General features: G+C 37.2%; 1 protein-coding gene across 5 annotated transcripts in view; it reads right to left on the bottom strand.

Moving 5' to 3' along the window:
* Positions 1–9992: 9992 nt before the first annotated feature.
* The window catches only part of KLHDC3 (kelch domain containing 3), a 46573-nt gene continuing 35797 nt past the window's right edge, over positions 9993–20768 (bottom strand). For 4 of the 5 annotated variants that reach the window (XM_070932307.1, XM_070932310.1, XM_070932308.1 and 1 more), the window contains 3 exons: positions 14988–15061; positions 14746–14824; positions 9993–13029 (listed from right to left, as the gene is read on the bottom strand). In XM_070932307.1, the coding sequence (XP_070788408.1) occupies positions 12963–13029; positions 14746–14824; positions 14988–15061 (220 nt within the window). In that variant the 3' untranslated portion in view covers positions 9993–12962. The remainder of the gene's footprint in view (positions 13030–14745; positions 14825–14987; positions 15062–20768) is intronic. The other variant, XM_070932311.1, reaches the window with a different exon arrangement.

Genomic DNA, 20768 nt, shown 5'->3' with positions numbered 1-20768 from the left:
CCAGACATGTTAAAAGAGTTACTAAAGTAATTGAGAATGATCAACTGGAGACAATGTATAGTGTCATGAGTATACCCACGATACTCTTTTCCATCTGAATCAGGAACATGTGCTCAAAAGTTGCCTGGAGGTGGTACCAGATGAAACCAACAACCTTAAGCTTAACCTAGATAAGATGGGAGGACTATGGATGCATGGTTTTCAAAATCAGATATTCAGAAAGTGTCCTGTATTTTATTAAGGAACATGCCCTCCCAATTAAAGAGGTTTGGGACTGAACAGAAATCTCCTGCTACTACTGTACTTTATTGTGATGTCTCCCCAGATAGGAATAGAGTCTTGTAAATGTAATGCCTCCAATTCTCAGTCCATGAAGATGTGCCTTCAATATCTTGTGATCAGTAATATCAAAGGCTGTTCAGAGATCCAGAAAAACCTTCATGGTAGCACTTCATATCTCTGTCCCAGCAAAAAAAGAACTATATTCAGGAAAAAGACAGGGTGAAAATATTCTAGCTAATTGACTTCTTTTAAACATGCTTGCAGCTAAATAGTCAGTACTGTTTACTTTAAAGCATCTTGCCTAAGAAAGGAAGATTTGCAACTGAGTAATAATTATTCAAAGCTCCAGAGTTCAAGGACGGAGTCTTGCCACCTTCAAGCTGGTAATCTATCTCTCTCACTGAAAAGCGCAATGACTACTTCCTGGACCCATCCAGTTAGACCCTATTAGATTTTAACTAGTCCCCTCTTGTCTACTTCCTGTGGTTATAGCAATTGCCTCTGATCTTATAAACTCTGATCGGTGGTGCCCCCATAAATTGGACAGGATGTGAAAGGAATGTAGTGTGTCATTCTGAGCAGATGTGAGTGACTCAAAATGAATTGCAAACAATGGTCACTGAATAGTTAGCTCAATCTGCATCAGGACTATCTGTCAGCAGCTCACCTGCCATTGAAAAAGCCCTTGCTTGGTGTCCATAGTGAGTCCACTTCATTTTTTTTCTTCAAGCCTGAGTTACAGGCCCAAAATCTCTGACCAATGGACCTGAAGATAACAGAAACATGACCAATTCATTTATTTATATTTATACTGTATACTCACATGAAAGTAACTCTGGGCAGCATATAGTACTTAATTTAAAATACATAAAAACAATCACAATTAAAAATAACTATTAAAAAGGTACACAAAACAGGAGAGGATGATATTAATCACAGTAAGGGAGGCATCAGAAATCTTCCCAATCCTGTAGGACCTCTAGGTTTGATAACATAGCCAGACCTTGAGGGAATTGTGGAAAGTTGAGAGGGATGGAGTTAATTTCACTTATTTCAGGGCAAGAAACTCCACCTTCTGAGACCCACCCACATGTAATTCCCTCACAGAAGGGACATGCAGCATGCTTCCTTTGCCAGCCCTGATGGGCCAGACAGATGTAATTGGGGAGAGGCGGTCCCTCACATAACCTGGTCCCAAGTCATGATGGGCTTTAAAGATCAAAAACAGCACCTTGAATTGGACTTGGAAGCAGACTAGCAACCAATGCAGCTTGCAAACAGATGTGTTAACATGTACTGCTCAGGGGGCAAACATGACTGTCCGCATGGCTTCATTTTGAATCAGTTGAGGTTTCTGGATACGCTTCCAGGGCAATCCCATGTAGAGTGAATTACAGAAATCCAAATGAGAGGTGACTGGAGCATGAGTAACAGTGAGCAGAACTCTCAATCTAGGAAAGGGCGCAACTGGTGCATATGAAGCTGTGCAAAGGGCCTCCTAATCTCAATGGCCACTTGCTCTTTTAGCAGAAGTCCCAAGTCCAGGAAGACCCCCAGATTGCAAACAGGGTCTGTCTGGGCCAGTGCCATTCTATCCAGCATCAAAGGTGACAAGTACTAGAATTGGAAGGCCCCAAAACCCAGAGCCACTCAGTCTTGCTAGGGTTCAGCAGGAGCCTGTTGTTCCCCATCCAGACCCTCCCAACCTCCAGACATGGGATAAGCTATTCATAACGTTACTTAATTCACCAAGGCAGAGATATTATAATGTCTGATGAAGGTGCAATTGGGTGTTATCAACCCACTGATGATACTTCATCCCATGGCAATGGATCAGCTCACCTAGCAGCCTCATTTCGATGTTAAAGAGGAAGAGGAAGAATATCAAACCCTACAATACCCCAAATAGCAGAGGCTGAACGCAGGATTTCTCCTCACCAATCACCACTACCTGAAATTGGCCTGAAAAAAGAAAGCAAATCCGCTCAAATTCTGACTGAAAGGGATCCCGATAATCTGCTTCAGCTAAGACCCCCTGAAGCTGCTGTGCAGTAATCTTCTCAAACATCTTTCCCCAAAAGGGAGATTAGATACTGGGCAAAAACTGTCTAGTATAGTGGGATCTAGCAATGGTTTCTTAAAGAGGGAGTGAGCCACAAGAAGTTAAGGAACAATCCCCTCACTCAATAAAACATTATCCATTATTGTAAGCCACTCACATGACACACACTCCATGCCATTTTCCCCAGACAGGAGGGTGCATGGATCTAAAGACCAGGTGGCCTGGCTCCCAGCCCTAAGGACCCTGACCACTTTCTCTGATCCCAGAGGTTCAAACCATTCCTAGATAGCAGGGCTAGAGTCTTCCCTAGGCGTCTTTATTACACCTGCAACAAAGCCAGCATCAAACTGAGAATAAATGTGATTTTATTTGATGGATGCTGGGAAAATTCCTCCACACAGCCCTGCAAAAGGTTCTGCAAGCCATCCTTATCCAGGGAGGCTCTTGTCACCCAAACATGGCCACCGAGCAGCTATTTATGATAAGAGCGGAGGAGTAATGATGCTTCACCCCCTCATTGCCACCAGGTAGGTTTTAATAGCAGCTTTAATTCACATTCTGTCAAGTTCATCACTCATCAAGTGCCAGTGCCATTCTAGATGTCTCTTCTCTGATTTCTCTCAGCTCTTCTCTCTTTTAGCTCTTCCTTAAACCATAAACAATGCAGGGTTCTCTGAGATGAGAAAGGTTGTATGGGCATGATCAAATCCAAAAACTCAGTTTATTCCAAGTGGCCACCAAGACTTTGGATGACCATACAGAACAGTAGGAACAACCCCCAGATCCTTCTGGAACCCATCCAAGTCCCTTGGTCCCTGAGAGAGGACAATCTAATGCAGGCCTATCAAACTCCTGGCCCGTGGGCTGGATGTGTCACGTGCTGGCCATACCCATGCCCGGTTTAGCAAAGGGGAAAAAAGTCCCAATACATCACATGACGCCACCATGACGACGTGAGTTTGACAGCCCTGATCTAATGGGTCTAATCTTTCTGCAGTGAATCGTAGCACTAGAGATTTATGCTAAGTCTAGAATGTTTATAACAAATAAAATATTTGAATTTGCTATTTTACAGCTTACAAAAGGTGGCTTTGGAATTGATGAAGCCCTGTAACCAACAGCACATGCCCATTCATTTCAGGCAACGGTTCAGAATGATAATAACAAAAGGTTAATATCTTTGAGGAGAAGTGCACAAAGTGACAGTGTGCAATTTCCTTTTTCATTTGTGATAAGCCTGTGTCATCAGTTGGACATAGTATTAACAACCTGATCATCTGATTATATAGCAGAATAACATCCAACTTCTTGCAGTGACACTTGGGTACAGTATTAAAGTTTAGGTGCCAGTAAATTCTATAGACTAAGTGCCACCTTGCTTTGCTTTTGATTCCACACATGATTTTGATATCCAACAGCATTCTAATGCACAGACATACAAACATACTTTAGGATCATGTATTAACAATATTCTGTTCAATGAAATGTCAAATTCCATATAAAAAAGGCTCATAGCTGCAAACTGTAAATTATTCAGCTGACTTTTTCTACTGTTTGTTTCTGTTATTTTGTGTTCTGAAACTTGAGCTTTGAATTTAGGTTCAATACAGAATATATAAATTGATTTATTTATAGGCTGAGGTGTTTTTTTTTTTTTTTACTGTTTCTAACATACATTCAACCAAAGTTTCTTCTGCAGCTGAGACAGTAGGAAAGGAATAAGAGAACAATAGATATTTGATTCGTTGACTCAATGAATGAGAATCCAATAAGGGAAATTTAAAATTTATTTCCTCCTGTTGAGATCTTGCCATCTGACAGCCAATGAAAAGCAGTCATCACAGAAGGGACAAATAGGTTCACTGCATAGACTGAGTTCACCCATCATATTATTTTGTAATGTGGCTTGTATGATTTATGTTTTATATTAGCATTTGCAAATCCAACTATCATCATTATCCACATCTGACATAATATTCTATATAAATCAGGCATAAAGTGCAAAACCAACTAAACTTGTGATTTTAAAATTATTGCAGCTATTGAAAACCAAGTTGAGTGATCTAGGTTAAGATTAGTATACTGGCAATTTTTTTTTTTTTACAAAGGAAAGCTCCATCCAGATAACAACTTATAAGCAAGAACACAACTTTATTGATTGGTTCTGTGTTATTTCCTTGTGCTTGTGTCAGAATCTACATTTCCTTCCTTTTTTATTTAGATAGCAGTATTGCTGAAGTTACATTTCGTCACATATGGCAATCATTATCAGTGGTACCTTATCTATAATGTTTGCACCTCTCATCTCCCAATTCCCCTGCTCTGCTGACAAATTCTCTTTAGATTATCAGGGACGTTTATTCTTTGTGCCCAGGGAAGGGTATAAAGGAGAACCCTTACTACTTTGAGGTCTTTTAAATAAAGGTGCAACGTTTGAACTTGTATTATTCAATTTATCTCAGGAAAGTATCTGGCACTTTGATGATATAAGGCAGAAATGAGTAACCTGCAGCCCAGGAACTTGAATAATTTCAAAAGTTCACACCTCTGATAAGAGCTATCTTTTCCTTTCAGATAGCTTGCTTCTTGAAAGAGAAAAATCAGGAAAAATATCTGATCTCTACATATTTTATGCTTTACTATTTCTAGTTTTGGAATGTATTCCCACCACCACTTGGGAATTCAGTTTCCAAATTTAAAAATAAAAGATTTGTCCCATTTTTAAGGGACAATTGTACAAGAGATCCAGCATTAAACTGATTTCATCATAAAATATCATTTTCAAGGCATATCTGGGAAATGCAGTTCTATAAGAGAGTATACAGCACCTTAAACTAGCAAAGGTGTAATCCCTAAGGTTCTTTGTTTTCTTTTTATTCAAAATAATGAAACCTTTGCCTCTTACCCATCTAAAACTGAGATATGAATTCCTGATATATTTTGAATATTGTGCCTCCCTAACCCTCCCTTCTGCTTTCTGGAAACTTTTTGTGACTCTGAATTTTTTAAAAAACCACACATTTCAGCCTGGGATTCTATTGTTGTTTGGAGTCAAAATAAACATGAGTGAATTTCTCAGAAGACCCTTGTGAGGCACTCCATGGGGAGTGCCATTGAAGACTGTTTGAAAATGTAGTAGGTGCAAAAGCTGCTGCTTGCATTTTGATTAGTCAGTAGAGATTCTGTCAACAATTTTACTGGATATCAGTATGTTTTTATATACAGTGTAAGACCTCATTTTAAATGGAAAAGGCCTAAATTTTCAAATATTTTTGGAAGTACAGCCCCTCAAACGAGTAATGTGTTTTATGCTCAGATATTGGCACATTTTTACCAAGAATTTCTCTTTTGGTGGATATGTGATTAATTTCTGAGGAGTCACCCCAATTTTTCGGAAGGAGATTCCTCCTCATATCTTGTTGCACTCAACATTTGCCTCTTTCTATAGACCAAGGAGGAAACAAATAAAATTATTTTTACCTTGCTCACATCAGGCCTGATTGGGAGATTTGGGAAACTTCCAAAGCTGAAAAGAATCCTGGAAACTGGCACCAGAGAACCATTTCTGTATGTTTCATAGAAAACAGCAAGGACATCTTCATGAAGTTACTAGGAACTGAGCTTGATTCAGTGGAAACTCTTCCCCCTGCTGTTGATCTATGTTTGAATCCATTAAGTTTATGGGTTTTAATGAACCATGCTGTTTTTAATGTAGTGAATGGCTTTGCAAACTAGATAATAGTAAATTAAACACCCTAGGGTAGGGACGTCTCCAAAAACAACATAAAACTACAGCAAATACATCTCAGAATCAAGGCTTTTATCTGCAGCGCTAGTAGCATAGATAAAGTTGTTCTTCTTCAAAAGGTGCAGACTCAAGCAATTTAAGTGCAGACAAGATGAGCAGTAGGAAATAAATAGTGACCAACCTTTTTCTGTACACATTTGTTTTTCATTTGGTGAGGGCAGCCTGCCCAGTCTAGGCACTTTTCAGATACGTTGGGTCTGAATTTTCTAGAATTTCCCATTTGTTATGTTGGGCCCGGACATTCTACAAAAGGTGAATCATATACATGATAACCTGTCTTTTAATTCATTTAGAAGACACCTGGGTAGAGAATGGTAGCATGATGCCTGTCAGTGTGTATATATGGGTATTACATAATTTGCAGCTTAATAATTTTCCCTGTGAACAAGCTGACATTGTAGAAAAAAAATTAAAAAATGACAAGACAGTGAAGTAAATGAATCAACAAAATGGTAGCATAATTGCTGTTGTGAAGATGGTTAGCTCATCTGGAAGATATGAGAGACAAAATATTATTTGATAACAGGTTGCCTCTTGGTGATGCTGTTTAGGAAAAAGGAGCAATATCAAATAGTATGACTGATAACATAGATGCCAAGGAAGAAACTCAAACAGCAATTGTCCAAAACTATAAAGTTGTACTGAATTGCAGCATAGTCTTAACAGGTCTCAGACGTTTGCTGCATTTTCTTCTGGAGCTGTTAGCAACCAGACTATATTTCACAGTATTTTTTAAAAAAAAATCAACACTGCATGATCACATAAAATGGTTACTATGTTGATCTGAAAGATGTTTCTTAGACTCTATTATGAAAAATCAGCATAGAAAAAGCTTCACCAGCTGCTTATCCTCCAAATTTGCAGATAAGAATAAAGACAGGATAATTACCTGAGCTTCTCTGCTATTTATGCACTGCTGGAGCTATCCTGGGCCTGCTACATTCATTTAATCTGCAAAAGCCTCCCCTTCTCTTTTAAATCCCAAGCAAGTGTTTGTCATGTTAACTATGTAATACCCTACAATAATGATTTTCAGGTTTCCTTTATCAGTTGTAGTTACCGAAATACTGCATGGTGCTTTAATATTTATATATATGTTTGTAGGCATATATACTGGACATAAGATACATAACAGTTGAGCATTTCACCTTGAAACAAAAAGTCACTGAGAATTGTGAGATTATGGCAGGATATAAATGTAATAAATAACTATAACAAGGTATCGCCAAAAAGAGAAGCAACATATGGGCAACAATTTAGCATGAAAAGTGTCATATTCTATTTATATATTATACAATAAATGCTCAACAAACTCGGAATTATATCTTGAATGAGTAGGAAAATACTGCTGGAGCAAAATTTAATCAAATTTGATTTACAGAATGAAAGTTTCCAAATCCTGCAATGTCAACGTGGCACTTTGTTCTTCATTCAGAAAGCTGCATCTAGTTACATGTATAATTTTGAACTATAGAGTATATAAAAGAAGGGTGAGTAGAAGATGGAATAGGAGTAATAGGTTTCTGGGTGATTTGAAGTAGACAGGTCAGAATTTATGACTTTCAGTTGTTTGCAATGGCAATAGTCACTTTTTCTTCTCTTACTACTGCTAATAATCAGGTTGTGAGAACATGTATGTGTGAAAAAACCAATAGGCAATTAGGTTCTGGTGGTCAAAGTAACTGGGTTTAGCATTCATCTCCATCTAATAATCTTTTTAGATTTCTTTTTAATCCCACCTTCATTTTATAAATAGCTCAAGGTGATGAACATATCTAATATTCCTCCTTTTCCTATTCTCCCCACAGCAACCTTGTTTTTTAGGCATGGCTTTTTAGGCCTACAGCAGGACTAATATTCATAATCTCCTGGTTTGTCTAACCTGATGCTTTAACTACTAGAACAAATTGGTTTTAGGACTCTAGTAAAAAAGGAGATTTCACAACAATGAAATCTGACCATCCTTAATATAGAGATTTTGAAATGAATTCAGAGATGGGCATAGAATATCAAAAACAAGTCTTTTGAGGAGAGGCTGCAGTAACTAAGACTCAGCTACCTCAGAAGGCAAGCTCAAATCTAGTGGGCTTAATTGATAACTTTTGAGTGAACATTTAGGTGGATTCTTCAGTGAGAGAAATTACAAATTGTTCCAGAGGCTGAGGAGGGAGAAAATCTACCCAATTTTCTGAGGGCAGAAAATTATCTATAGTTCAGAATTTCCTTCATAAAATGTGGGCCCAGGTTTAATGCCATTTTCACCCTATGGTTTATAAAAATTATCTTAATAGAATGCCACTTAAAAAAAAGAATTACTACTGTAGATACAGATATGCCTAATATTCATACTCTCCAACAGACTTTTCCCTAATGTTCTACTTTTCAAAAACTCAGTGATGCTTTGCTTAGTTAGGATGTGATTTAAGGGGAAAAGAAAGTAATGGAGGTGTAAGAAATTAAGAATGAGACAGCAAGGTGAAAGCTTTCCCCCCTTTTCTGTGTCAGAATTTTGGGTCACCCAAGTGGTACTTGCAAAACAAATTTTCTTTTAGAAGAATAGTTTTTTTTAAAAAAATTCTTTAATGTGTTTAAAAATTCTCATATTGTCTTTTTCCTTGATCCTCCCATTGCATTCCCCTCACCCCTGGTCATTTGTTCTTCTCTCAACAAGTATCCACTGCTCATTCTGTTTATTCTTCAAAGATTATGAGATTTCCTCTCCTATTAGGCTTTCCTCTCTAAAGATGTCTATTACGACTTAAAACCTGACCTTCTGTAGGCACCCTCCGGCAGAACACGGAATATAAATCAAATGAACAACTCCGGGATTTCCTGTGCTCGTTTCTATCTCTTTATATATAAAGGTGTTTAGGCTCCCATGAGCTTCCATGCCTGGTAAGTTTACCATTTGTGTCAGAGCACTGGACTGGATACCCTGATAGAGTATTTCTTCATTCAATTGACTATTCTAAGTGGTGCTTCTATAGGAATAAAAGTTCAGCTCTTTCTCATAATCTTTCCATAAATTCTATACTCAAGCTCTGACACTGAAACGTGGGTTGGGTGCCAGTTTTCACCAGCAATTGTAATTATTATTTAGAGTTATAAATAATATAAAGGCCTGAATCTCAATGCTACGGGTTCTGTATCTTGATCAGACAATATTCTAGTCATGCCTCCTCCATCCTGATATTATCTCCCCAGAAGAAATGTGTTTCAGGTTGGGATGTTTTAATCAGAGAACTGTGAGGAGCATATATTGAAAACTTCAATTTTAGGAATGTGATCTTTAAAATTGCATGGATTGGAAGGACTGCTAATTAAAATGTGCACAAACCTTCCTGCTTATTAGGAGTATGTTGAGTAGCTTCCTCTTCTTAAACTTTCCCAAGAAGGATGCAGAGTTCAGACTTCTCCAGTATTTACCTATTTTAAAAAATGTTGTGTTTTGTGTGTGTGTGTGTGTGTGTGTGTGTGTGGGGGGGTGGGTGTGTGGGTGTGAAAAAAAGGGAAGGAACAAAATGCCTGCCCACTTACAAAAGCAACTAAGTTGGCAAATGGATTTTGTTTCACTATTGATATATCAGTGTTCTGCACTGCACGAAGCTGAGGCAGGTTATGATGCGTGCATCTTTCTGCAAGAATGTGCAGTGAGCCAGAACTTGGGAAAAATGTCCTCAACTTGAAGCATTGGTCTCATGGAAGAAGCATTCTGATGCTCATTCCACTTTCATCTCTGGCAAGCAAGTTTTGTAAGTTTTTATTTCTTTTTCTTTTTTCAATAAATACCGGTACACGATACATTTGTTTTAGCAGAGCCAAAAAAGGTAACTTGTCTCTCCCAAGCCATTTTCATAAGTCTTCAAAGTTGTTCTATTTTTAAAGTTGTGAAATCTTTATTCCAAAACACATTATGAGCATGTGCACTGTTTTCCAAACCCCACTGACAATTTTCCTTACGACTCTCTTAACACTAACTTTCCCCGCTTTTCAATAAACACTGGTTTTATTTTATTTTTCAAATGGGCTTGGCTTTTTCTTTTTTTTAATGGTAAGAACTTAATTTTCAACATAAATATTATGTGGGCTGAAGTAGAAGTGCATACTACACAGACCCCTTTCTTTTTGAAGCAAAAGTTGGAATTTGTAGTTTGATAATGCAACTAAAAATTCTAACCTTCTCTAATCTCATACTTTCCAGATGTATTGGTACTAGAAGGATTCCCAGAAAACATGTTCAATTATGCTATTTTGGAATTTGGGGAGTTATAATCTCAAATACATCTCAGAGTACCAAGTGGAGTAAAAAATAAACAGGAATTTGTCCACTAACATAAATTCAGGTAATCAATATTAAATTCACCTGAAACTAATATTCCTGTTGCCTGAATTTGAGGCAGAGTAACTTGAGTCACAGATGTAGCTATGTTGGCACAAAGAAAAATAATCTGTTTACTGAAGCTAGCCAGGGTTTCAAAACAAGCATTTCACTCTGTTATATTTTAATTTCAATTCAGAATTGCTCCAATGAAAAGAATTTTTTTTAAAAAATTGACAACTGAAAGTAAAAACAAAACTGAACAATTGATGGTTGAGAAAAGCACAGTATGTCCATAACTGAAGATAAAAATACTGAAAATAAATAAAAGGCACCCAGTTTGTTTCCTATAATAAAAATATTATTAACCTAACTCAACTGTCCATTGTTGAGCAAATACAGAAAAAAAAACCCTCTTCTTGGTTCAAAAAAGACTATTAACAGCGTCTCCATAGGTTGCCTTGCAGACCAGGTTGTGATTCTCCATATACTAAGTTGTACTTTTTTCAGATAAATCTGAAAAGAACAATTGATAATACTTTTTAAGAATTGTGTGAGACAACTAATGATTAATCCGGGGGGGGGGGGGAGGTGTCAGCCTACAAACATTCTGCTTTCATTTAACCTAAGTCCATTCAAAAAATGAAAGATATATGGTAAAAGAAAACTGAAAAAAATCAGACAGGGTATCTGGATCAGTCCTTTATCATGTTGTAATAAACATTGCCTAGTTCTGACATAAAGTCAGGGGTAGTTGGACATATGAACTGCATTATGTTTTAAGATAGAAAAATTATCCTGAGGTGCCTAGCTCTATGACAGTTTATTCTTTTACCAAGTGATAAACTTGTACACTTTTTATAGAAGTAAAAACTGAGGAACAAGCTGCATGTGCACCAGAAAGCCTCTATTATATGGTTTTGTGTTGGCCTCGTTCATATCCATCTTTAATGTAATATACATGCATTTGTAAGAAATCTAATCTATGCATACATGTATATAAGTTTACTACACTGCCTATATTAACTTTTATTTTTCTTATACTGCTATGTTTATAAGGCCACCTTATTCATGCATCACAACACACAATGTTAATTGGGGGACAGATGAAATTAACCTTGCAGTAAATAGCTTTCCCCCCAAAAGATTAACATAAATATTGTGCTGTTTTGATCCCAGGTTAAATAATCTCATGGAGCAATTGAATTAGACAATTTTAAGGCACTTGGATTACCCTGACTAGTTAAAAACCTTGTTTAATAAGAGTAATGAAGAAACCCAATTTTAATAAATATGCAGCATTTATATAGCACTTTTGAATATTCAAAACATTTCACTTATTGTATATTGTAATTGTTACAATATTCCCATATGGCAAGAAAGGGTTACTCCTATATTTCTGATGTGAGGTTGAAATCAAGTGTGGCTTGTCCGGCAGTGTTTAGCAAGTCCATGGCCACACCAAGATTTGAACTGATAACACTCCAGCTCACCTCCTTTTAGCCACTAATTTATACATTTTTTTTTCAATTAGAGTCTTAATTTGTGGACTGCAGACTCTAAATCCTCATACCCTCTGCATTAGTCCATCACTTGTCCTCTAGCCATATAAAGTACTGACACAGTTTTTCTTCCCCCACCCTGGTATTTATAAATTCAGAGCTTTTGCTTATACATATTAAACTGGGTGATAGCATTTCAGATCTTGTGATGAATACTCCCATAACACGCAGAAAAAAAAAATGATTCAGTCTTACAGAATGTTGGATGCCACTCCTTGCTTGGCCAGATAGTCCTCATCCTACTTTCTTCCACTGAAGACTCTGATCTCTACCACTGTAAAAGTGGCAAGTGCTTAAGTATCATATGGAGATCGTCCGGATGCCCATTGCAGAAAACAAGCTGGTCAACCCCCAAAATGTGTAAGACTAGGCAATTTTTTTCTGTGCTCAGAGAAGCAAAGAAAATGGCTTAAGATAGGGAACCAGTTCAGTTCTTACATTAATACTGAGAGCTAGGCACTCAAAATTGCTGAGACATAGAGAAGCTGAATTCTGATGAGTCCTTGCTTTGTTCACCTTTGATTCTGTAGTGCATATGAAACATATGCTGGTCTTGTAACAGTCCTGAGATTTATATTTCTTTTGACGCTATTAAATGAAAAGATACTATACCAGTAGATAGCTGTCAGATGTAACCTTCAGCTATGAGAGCAAAAACACATCTGGTGTTCTTTTTTGTAGTATGCATTATCTGATTCTGCGTGCATGCTACCTTTAAATCAAGGTTTTGGCAAAGTTATAGCTGCAACTAGTGTGGCAGTGGGATAGGCAAAAAAAACCTTCCCAATATTGGTCAGTAAAGAGATCTTTGTGTTGAAGTAGTGCTCCTTTTTTTTTTTGAATAAGCTGAACTTTCATGCACAGGGAGGAAGACAGAAGGTGACATTTGCAAGGCAAGGAGTTGAAGGCAGCCAGGAGCATGACACCAAATTATCCATGGGAAGAGAGAATTGGACGGCTGATGTTGCTATTCGTTGTCATTGCTGAAAGCTCCCATCTGAAAAGACAACAGATCGGATTTATTTTATTTCATTTATATAAGATTTATAGAGCCCTCCCCGCCCCATCTTCTGCAGCATTTCTCTGGGTGCTCATGTGCAATAGCAAAGCAATAAAAACCAAATAAAAAAGTTACTCCTGATGCCTTCAAGCACAACACATTCTCATATACTGTATTCAGGGGGGAAAAAAGCTAGACACTTAGTGGGCTCCAATCTCATACTACCCAAAGGCTCGTGGGAAAAGCCAGAACTTGAAGATCAAAAAAGTAGAGGTCTGCCTGATTTCAGATGAAAGGGTATTCCAAAGAGCAGGGCCATTACTCAGCACTTTAGGTTCTACTAAATGGCAACATTTAAGGGAAGGGATCTGAGTGGGCCACTCTATCAAACCTAGTGGAATGGGTAGATACCTTCAGGAAGAAGCAGTCCCTCAATTAACCTGATCCTATACCATTCAGAATTTTAAGGGTGATTAGACAACCTATGTCCAATTGGATTATCTTTTCAGAGATAATTCCTTACCCAGATTCTTCAATGTCTTCAACAATAACAGAGCTTCTAGAATATTGCCTTCACTGGAAAAGCTGGGATTCATTCAGAGATGTATCTGCCTTGAAAATAGCTCATGTTGAACTGTATAGCACAGTCAAACATCAGCATAGGAAATGTTTTACAACATTTTATGTTTATGTCATAAAATGTTTTATAAAATTTACCAAATTTCAATTCCTTAGGAGTTATAAATCTTGGATTTTGCACATATTTTGTAAGCTAACCCAAGTGAGGTACCTTGGTTCAAAACATTTTGCACTGTTTCACCCAGTTAAAGATTACAAGAATCAGATTTTTAGAAGCATATAGATCAGGGGTGTCAACTTGCAGTCCGCGGGCCGGATGCGTCACATGCAGACCATGCCCACCCTTGCTCCGCAATGGCAAAACATGTTGCAATACATCACGATATGCCACGTGATGTGAACAAGTTTGATACCTCTGCTATAGACAATCAGTACCTTGAATTGTACCTAGGAAAAAACTGGAAGCCAGCACAGCTCCTACAGCACCATTACATGCGCAAACCATGTACTACTCAAAACTGGACAAGCTATAATTTCTGGATGGTCTTTAAGGGTAGTCCCATTGTAGAGCATGTTGCAACTCATTAGCTAGAACTACAGGGTGAATACCATGAGCAAGTTCTCCCAATCCAGGAATAGATGCAATTGGCTCACAGGCTGAATCTGTACAAAGCTTCCCCTAGCCATGGCTACCAACAACAAGCCATGACTGTCTTAGGCACAAGCATAGTACAGTAGAGCAACAGGCAAGGTTTTCCAACAATCTCTGAATAATGAAGAAATGATAACACTAAAAACATCCATGCTCACTGCACAGAGACCTGCTATAAACCATGATGGCAAAAAAGTGATAAGATGTGTCAAGATGCAAACCATTCTTGGAAGAAAGTGTATAAGCTATGGAATTTTTGTCATAAAGTCACAGTGAAAACCAGTTGCTCCCCTCTTCCATAAATGTCTGCGGGCAGAGTGCATAAATTGCAGAGTATGTGCCTTTGAAGTCTCAAATTGGATCTGTCAGAACATCTGTAGAGTTTCTCTCAGTGAGCACACAATACTATGCTAGGGCAGCTACTTACACTGTTAAGGCTCTTTGATCAGAGATACTGAAATATCTCTATAAGGATATTTTACCTTATATCATGAGGGAGGCAAGACTGGTCCAGATTGTACTGGATCACTGCCAGTTTACACAGCGTTTTTAAGCTGGGACCTGAAAAAAGAGTAATATATAGTACACGATATCCAATAAAGGAAAAACTAAAACATCTACAACAGATAGTGTTTTCACTGGCCCAGCTCTACCTCAGACATGTTTTTAAAGCAAGAGGTTTGAACAAAGTAAAGTAGTTAAAGAGGAGAAAATATTCACATACTGAAGTCTAAGATGTACAAGTCTGAGTGATCCATCAGATCAAATTCATCTCCCATGCCTTCTTCTGGAGATGGGCTGTAGAAATAAAAAAAGAATATTGTTAATCACTGAAAAAGTTTTGTTAATGGTGATATAAAAAGTAAAAATCTATTTCAAGCTAGTGCTTTTATTAAGACAACCAAAGTCTCTAAATAATTGCAAAATTCTGAATTCCCAAGGAGTTGTTACCAGAACTGTTAAAAATCCAAGAAAACAAAGGTGGAATAGGAAAATGTATTGATCAAGCCACATCAAGCCACTGTATCAAATGTGGTATTGGAGAATTTCCAAACATAGAAAAGCAATTTTGGAAAGAATTTACCTGAGCTTTATATCCTATTAGTGTACCTCTTCCTTCAAAAAAAAAAAATTATAACAGTCCTTTGGTGTAATTATAGCATGAAGACATTTGGGAGTTCTATATGTTTATAGTAACAGAATACTAAGTTTTTGATAATAAGTTTTATTTATGGAAGTCTGAAATCAACTAAACCTGATTGAAATCAAATAATTTGACAAAATTGGCTTGTAAAATTAATTAGAGAATAGAAAATTCCCCCAAGGAAAGAATGGGAGAAAATGTACCAATTTCTGTTCTCCCAAGGGATCAATAGGCAAGAATAAATACAGGAGTGGATTAAGGATTTAACTTTCAGCACATTTAGACAATGGGCTAAAAAAATCCTAAATGTGAAACAGCTACTGGGGCCTTCACTACTTTGCTTTTAGTTACCTGCATAACATTGCCTTCCTCACACCTCCTGCTTCTTCTGCAAGTCTGGCATTTGTGCCTCATGCTTTTTTTCCTAAATACAGTGGATATTGAGGCTGCACAGCTGCAGAATTTTGGGGGAAAGGGAGTTGCTTCAAAATATTGCAGACAGATGGTATGTTATCCTCCTGCACACGCTGAAGTACCTTTTGAAGACTGAATCTGAAGCACTGCATGGCCCAAGTAGATATTGCACTTTACTCTCTGCCATGTGCCTACCGTTTGCCATGTCCTATACTTAACAGCAACATTTTGGAAAGCTATCAGCAATATGGTGTTCCCTCACATAAATATAGATCTTTCCCTGAAAAGTCTTTGTTCACACCATTTATATGTAAACTTTCCATTGGTATCTATTCTATTCTAACTTTAGAGATAGATTTGAATGCTTCTGTTCTTTGTTAATATTACTAGACTTAATTGTAATAAATTAAGGTGAAAGGTTTGTCTTAATTATCCAATTTAAAAATGATTAATGTGTAATACTTTTTCATAGGTTTCTAAATGGACACAAAATGCCCAGAATAAGCAAGGGCAGAGGATCCAGCAACCATAGTTTAAGAGACAAGAAGCATAAGCAATGTCAGAAAAAGGAAATATATTGCTTGATCTGTTTATAGAATCACTTACACTGTTACTTTGATTTCTCCAGCCTCTCTGCTACCCTAGCAAACAAACAAAGCTTTCGTCACTGCCCCCACAACAGGCAGGACCGGATGTTCTGGCACCATCTGGAGATTTCATTATCACAGAAGGTCGTAGAGACTCCTAGCAGGCTACCCACTTGGGGGTGGGGTGGGGGGTGGAATCATATTAGATTACTCCCAGGCATCAGGAACATCTACTTTCTTCTCTGAAGTTGAAATAATTCATTCATGTATAAAAACATTGTTTCTTTAAAAAAATTCAAAAAAGATCTAAAGCAAGAGACTTTAATATGTAAGGCACGCTTTTTTAAATATATGTATTTTTAAGAGTTAAGTAAGTAAGAAAGCAGGATTGCAGGCAAAGCAAGCAGTCAGATTTTTTTTCTTGTTGCCTTGCACTAAGCTCAAGTTATAGGAACAGCCAGACTAATTAAATTATAGTTAATTAACTTTAAGGCTTTTAGGAAAAATACACATTTGATATTAAAATAACTATATGGAAATATATTTTGTGAAACTCCTTTGAAGCATTAATATTTGGCATTTCTTATGCTATATGTACCAGATATGAAAGGTTATGAACTTTGGAAAGGGATTATGCCTTCAGTCTTGAAATAGGCTGTGGTATATCCCCATCCCTTAAGAGTCTCTCTTTGGATCTAGTTGAGTTTAGTAAATATCAATCCAACCTTCTCTAAAATGCTTTTGAGCATCTGGTAGGGATTCAGCCACAAAATACCCTATGAAGTAGATTATCTAGACAATGTTCAATCTAGTTTCAGGCCTGGGCATAGGCCCAAGACTGGGTTGCTCTACTTGGTAATCGTTGCTAGGGATAGAATACCCCTCCTGGTTAGCAGCCTTTGATATCATTGGCCATGGTAACTTTCTACATTGCCTACAGGAAGTTTACAGATCAAAAGCAATGTTTTAGAGTGGTTCTGCTCCTTCCTCAATATGTGGTTCCAGCTGGGTGGTGCCGTTTTATGGGATGCCATAGGGTTTGGTGTCATCGGTACACTGATACTCAGTTATACATTATCGCTCCTGGCCTGATGTAGATAGTAATGAAGATGAACTTGAAGAGATATGCATATGTAAGCGCCACTGTCAAAGTGATAAGGGGTAAAGAAACTTCCCTAATTCACTGAACTATAAGAGGGCAAAGTACAGCACAATAAGACTTGTGGAATTCTGTTGTTTATTTATATCCTGCCTTTATTTTTTTTTTTTACAAATATGGCAGCTAACATATCTGATGCATTTTATTCCTTCTCCCCCCCCCCGTCCCCCAACTACAACCCTGTGAGGTGGGTTGGGCTGAGACAGTGTGACTGGTCCAAAGTCACCCAGTTAGCTTTCATGACTAAGGCAGAACCTGAACCTAGGATTTCTAGCATGGTGCCTTAACCACTGGACCAAAATGGCTCTGTCTCAATAAAAGTAGTTTTAATGTTCCTGTGGAGTTGATTGCTTGGACTGGTCTACCTAGAGGAGCTGACACATGGCTAGATTGTGCTGTGAGTCTGATAAATGAACACTATAAGTAGACTTTTATAACCTTCAGAGTAACAGCAGCAATTACCTAGTGTATACTGTGATTTGCTTACTAGACAACCCATTACCCCTTGGGTCATCCTTTCAGAGAAGTTCCTTCCGTACCAGTTTCCTCAAAGCTTTCAACAATAACAGAAGTCTTAATGTACTGCCTTCACTGGAAAATATATATCTGCCTATGTAGCAGAGTCAAACTCAGTGCAGGAAATATTTTATGACATTTTCAATTTTGTCAAACTATTATGATAATGTTTATGACATAAACTGTTTTATAAAATTTGCCAAATTTCAATTCCAAAAGAGTCCTGGGTCCCGAATGTTGGAGGCATTTTATAAATTAGCCCATTGAGGTGCATAGGTTCAAAACGGTTTGCTTAGTTTCACTGAGCATTCAGCACTGTTTCACTCAGTTAAAGATTACAGGAATCAAGAGTTTTAGTAGTATATAGATACCTTCTAGAGTTTCTGGTTAAGAAGTCCAACTACAGTAGTAATGACTAGATTTATTTATTTATTTTATTTTATTAAATTTGTATACCGCCCTACTCCCGAAGGACTCAGGGCGGTGAACAGGCACAAAATAAAACACATGAATACAAAAGTTAAAAAACATAATTAAAACCAAATTAAATAATTTTTGCCCGAGACAATTAAAATTCCCAATAATTTAAAACGAATTAAAATTTCAATTTAAAAATTTAAAAGAAGGGGAGAAAATTAGGCCAGGCCGGCCTGCTGGAATAGGAGTGTCTTCAAAGCACGGTGGAAAGTGCGTAGATCCGGGATCCTCCGTATCTCCGGGGGGAGCTCGTTCCAGATTTGGCTCCTAAACAATTTTATTTTGTACCTGGCATACAAACTTTTAATCAAGGTACAGTGAAAAAGTTTTCCTTGCTTTCATGAAAATAAAATGCTTTCAAGCTGTGTATAATTTTGAACAAAAGTGAGCAAATTTACACTTTCATCTTACATCTTGGAAGTATAAGAACATGAAAACGATGGGATAGATGGATGGGTTCAAAAGTATCACTGGAATGTCCCTGCAGTAACTGTGGGTTGTTGCCCAGGTCAGGTTGAGATTAAAAATATTGGTCCACACAGAAATTGAATCAGTCTGAGTCTGACTCACTAGTATCTAACATCCTCATTATACCAATGCAAACACTGGCATCTGATTTATTAAAATTATTATTATTAAAATTTATTGGCTGCCCAACTTCAATGTACTTGTTTAAATGTTTAAATAAAATTTAAAAAGAGATCATTAAAATACAACAATATAAGATGGCGCTTACCTTTCTAAAATTTTGCACAGATGTGAAATTTTGAAAGTGTTGTAGGAACTAGTCACTAAATAGTGGCTGTGTGGAAGTAGCCTAGCTTCTAAATAAAAAATAAGATGAAAGCACAAGATCTCGTCTATCCTCGCAAAGACGACAGAGACCTCTTAATCCAGTACTACTGATGCCATCAAATAAGTGAATGAAACTTAACACAACACTACACCTCACACAGAGTAAGAAAGAGGAATCGCTTTATCTATTGCTGCCATTTTTTTTGGTAACATATGGGTAAAACAATTATTTTGTTTGTTTGGACAAGCCTTGCTCTGCTGCATAGCTGTTCAGTTTCCGTTTTCCCTCTTCCCATGCTGTTGCTCTCCTTCCACCTCAATGTGACCTTATAGTTCATAAGCTAGTATCTTGAAGTGAAGATTTACTTTTTTAAATAATTTTAATAAAATTATAGTGATTCAATAAAAGGGGATTGATGGTATTTGTAAAAGGCCAATTGAAGAATATCTCCTTTGAAGAACAGAGAATGGGGGAAACAACCTTCCATAACAATTTATTTAAGTAATTAGCTCATACTCTTTTACAAGGACACCAAATAAAGTGTTGGTAGTATATGTATGCTTATAGGCATTGCATTTAGGAACTTGAAACAACCCTGGATCACACGGATCTAAACTATGCTAAATTTATTACACCTTCTGATTTCTTTCTAGGAGATTGAATTCTGCCACTCAGTATACCATTGTTCCAGATATCAATGTTGAATAAAGTGTCTTTACAGAATAGGAATTTATTGTACCTATTGTTTTCAGATAATCACTCTATGTATCACTGGATCTAATAGTGTACACAGTATTTAACATGTCACTAGTAATCTTTAACATCAAACAATCACTAGTAATCTTTAACATCAAACAATGTGCTACACGTTTTTACTCGTTAGTTCCTGATTTTTAACAACTTTTAAATACAAAACAGCACTCTGATACCCAATAAATTATAATCTTAGCTTGTTCAGCAAACAGCAACTCCTTTAGACTGCTTAATGAATATTTTCACATAAATCCAGTAACATTAGAAAAAATATTCACATTCTCAGTTCTCTAGAGGCCCTTGGAACCAGTTTCAGAAGAAATAGATCCTGCTACCATTCAATCACCAACTCTTAATTAAATCAAGACAGGATTTAAGGCAGAAAAAAGAAAGACTATTGATGCATGAGCAACTCAGGCCCGTGCTACAGGATGAATGGAAAAGAAAGCAATGAGGTGAATCACAGAAGCTTAAATAATTAGCAAAGTTGGGGGAGTAAGAGAAAAGTAAAGACAGTAAAAAGTAAACACTTTTACACAAAATCTTCCAATAACTATTGAACGACATGACTTGAATTAAATTAGTGTGATTAAACAAGAATTTGAAGAAAAGGGCCCACAAACTAAATTAACTGTAGAAACAGTCTGCCTGCACTGATC

Source organism: Pituophis catenifer, unplaced genomic scaffold, assembly GCF_029215685.1.
Source record: "Pituophis catenifer annectens isolate HBS135680 unplaced genomic scaffold, rPitCat1.0.hap2 SCAF_1, whole genome shotgun sequence".
Taxonomy (NCBI): Eukaryota; Metazoa; Chordata; class Lepidosauria; order Squamata; family Colubridae; genus Pituophis; species Pituophis catenifer.
This window is presented reverse-complemented; position numbering and strand designations above follow the sequence as displayed.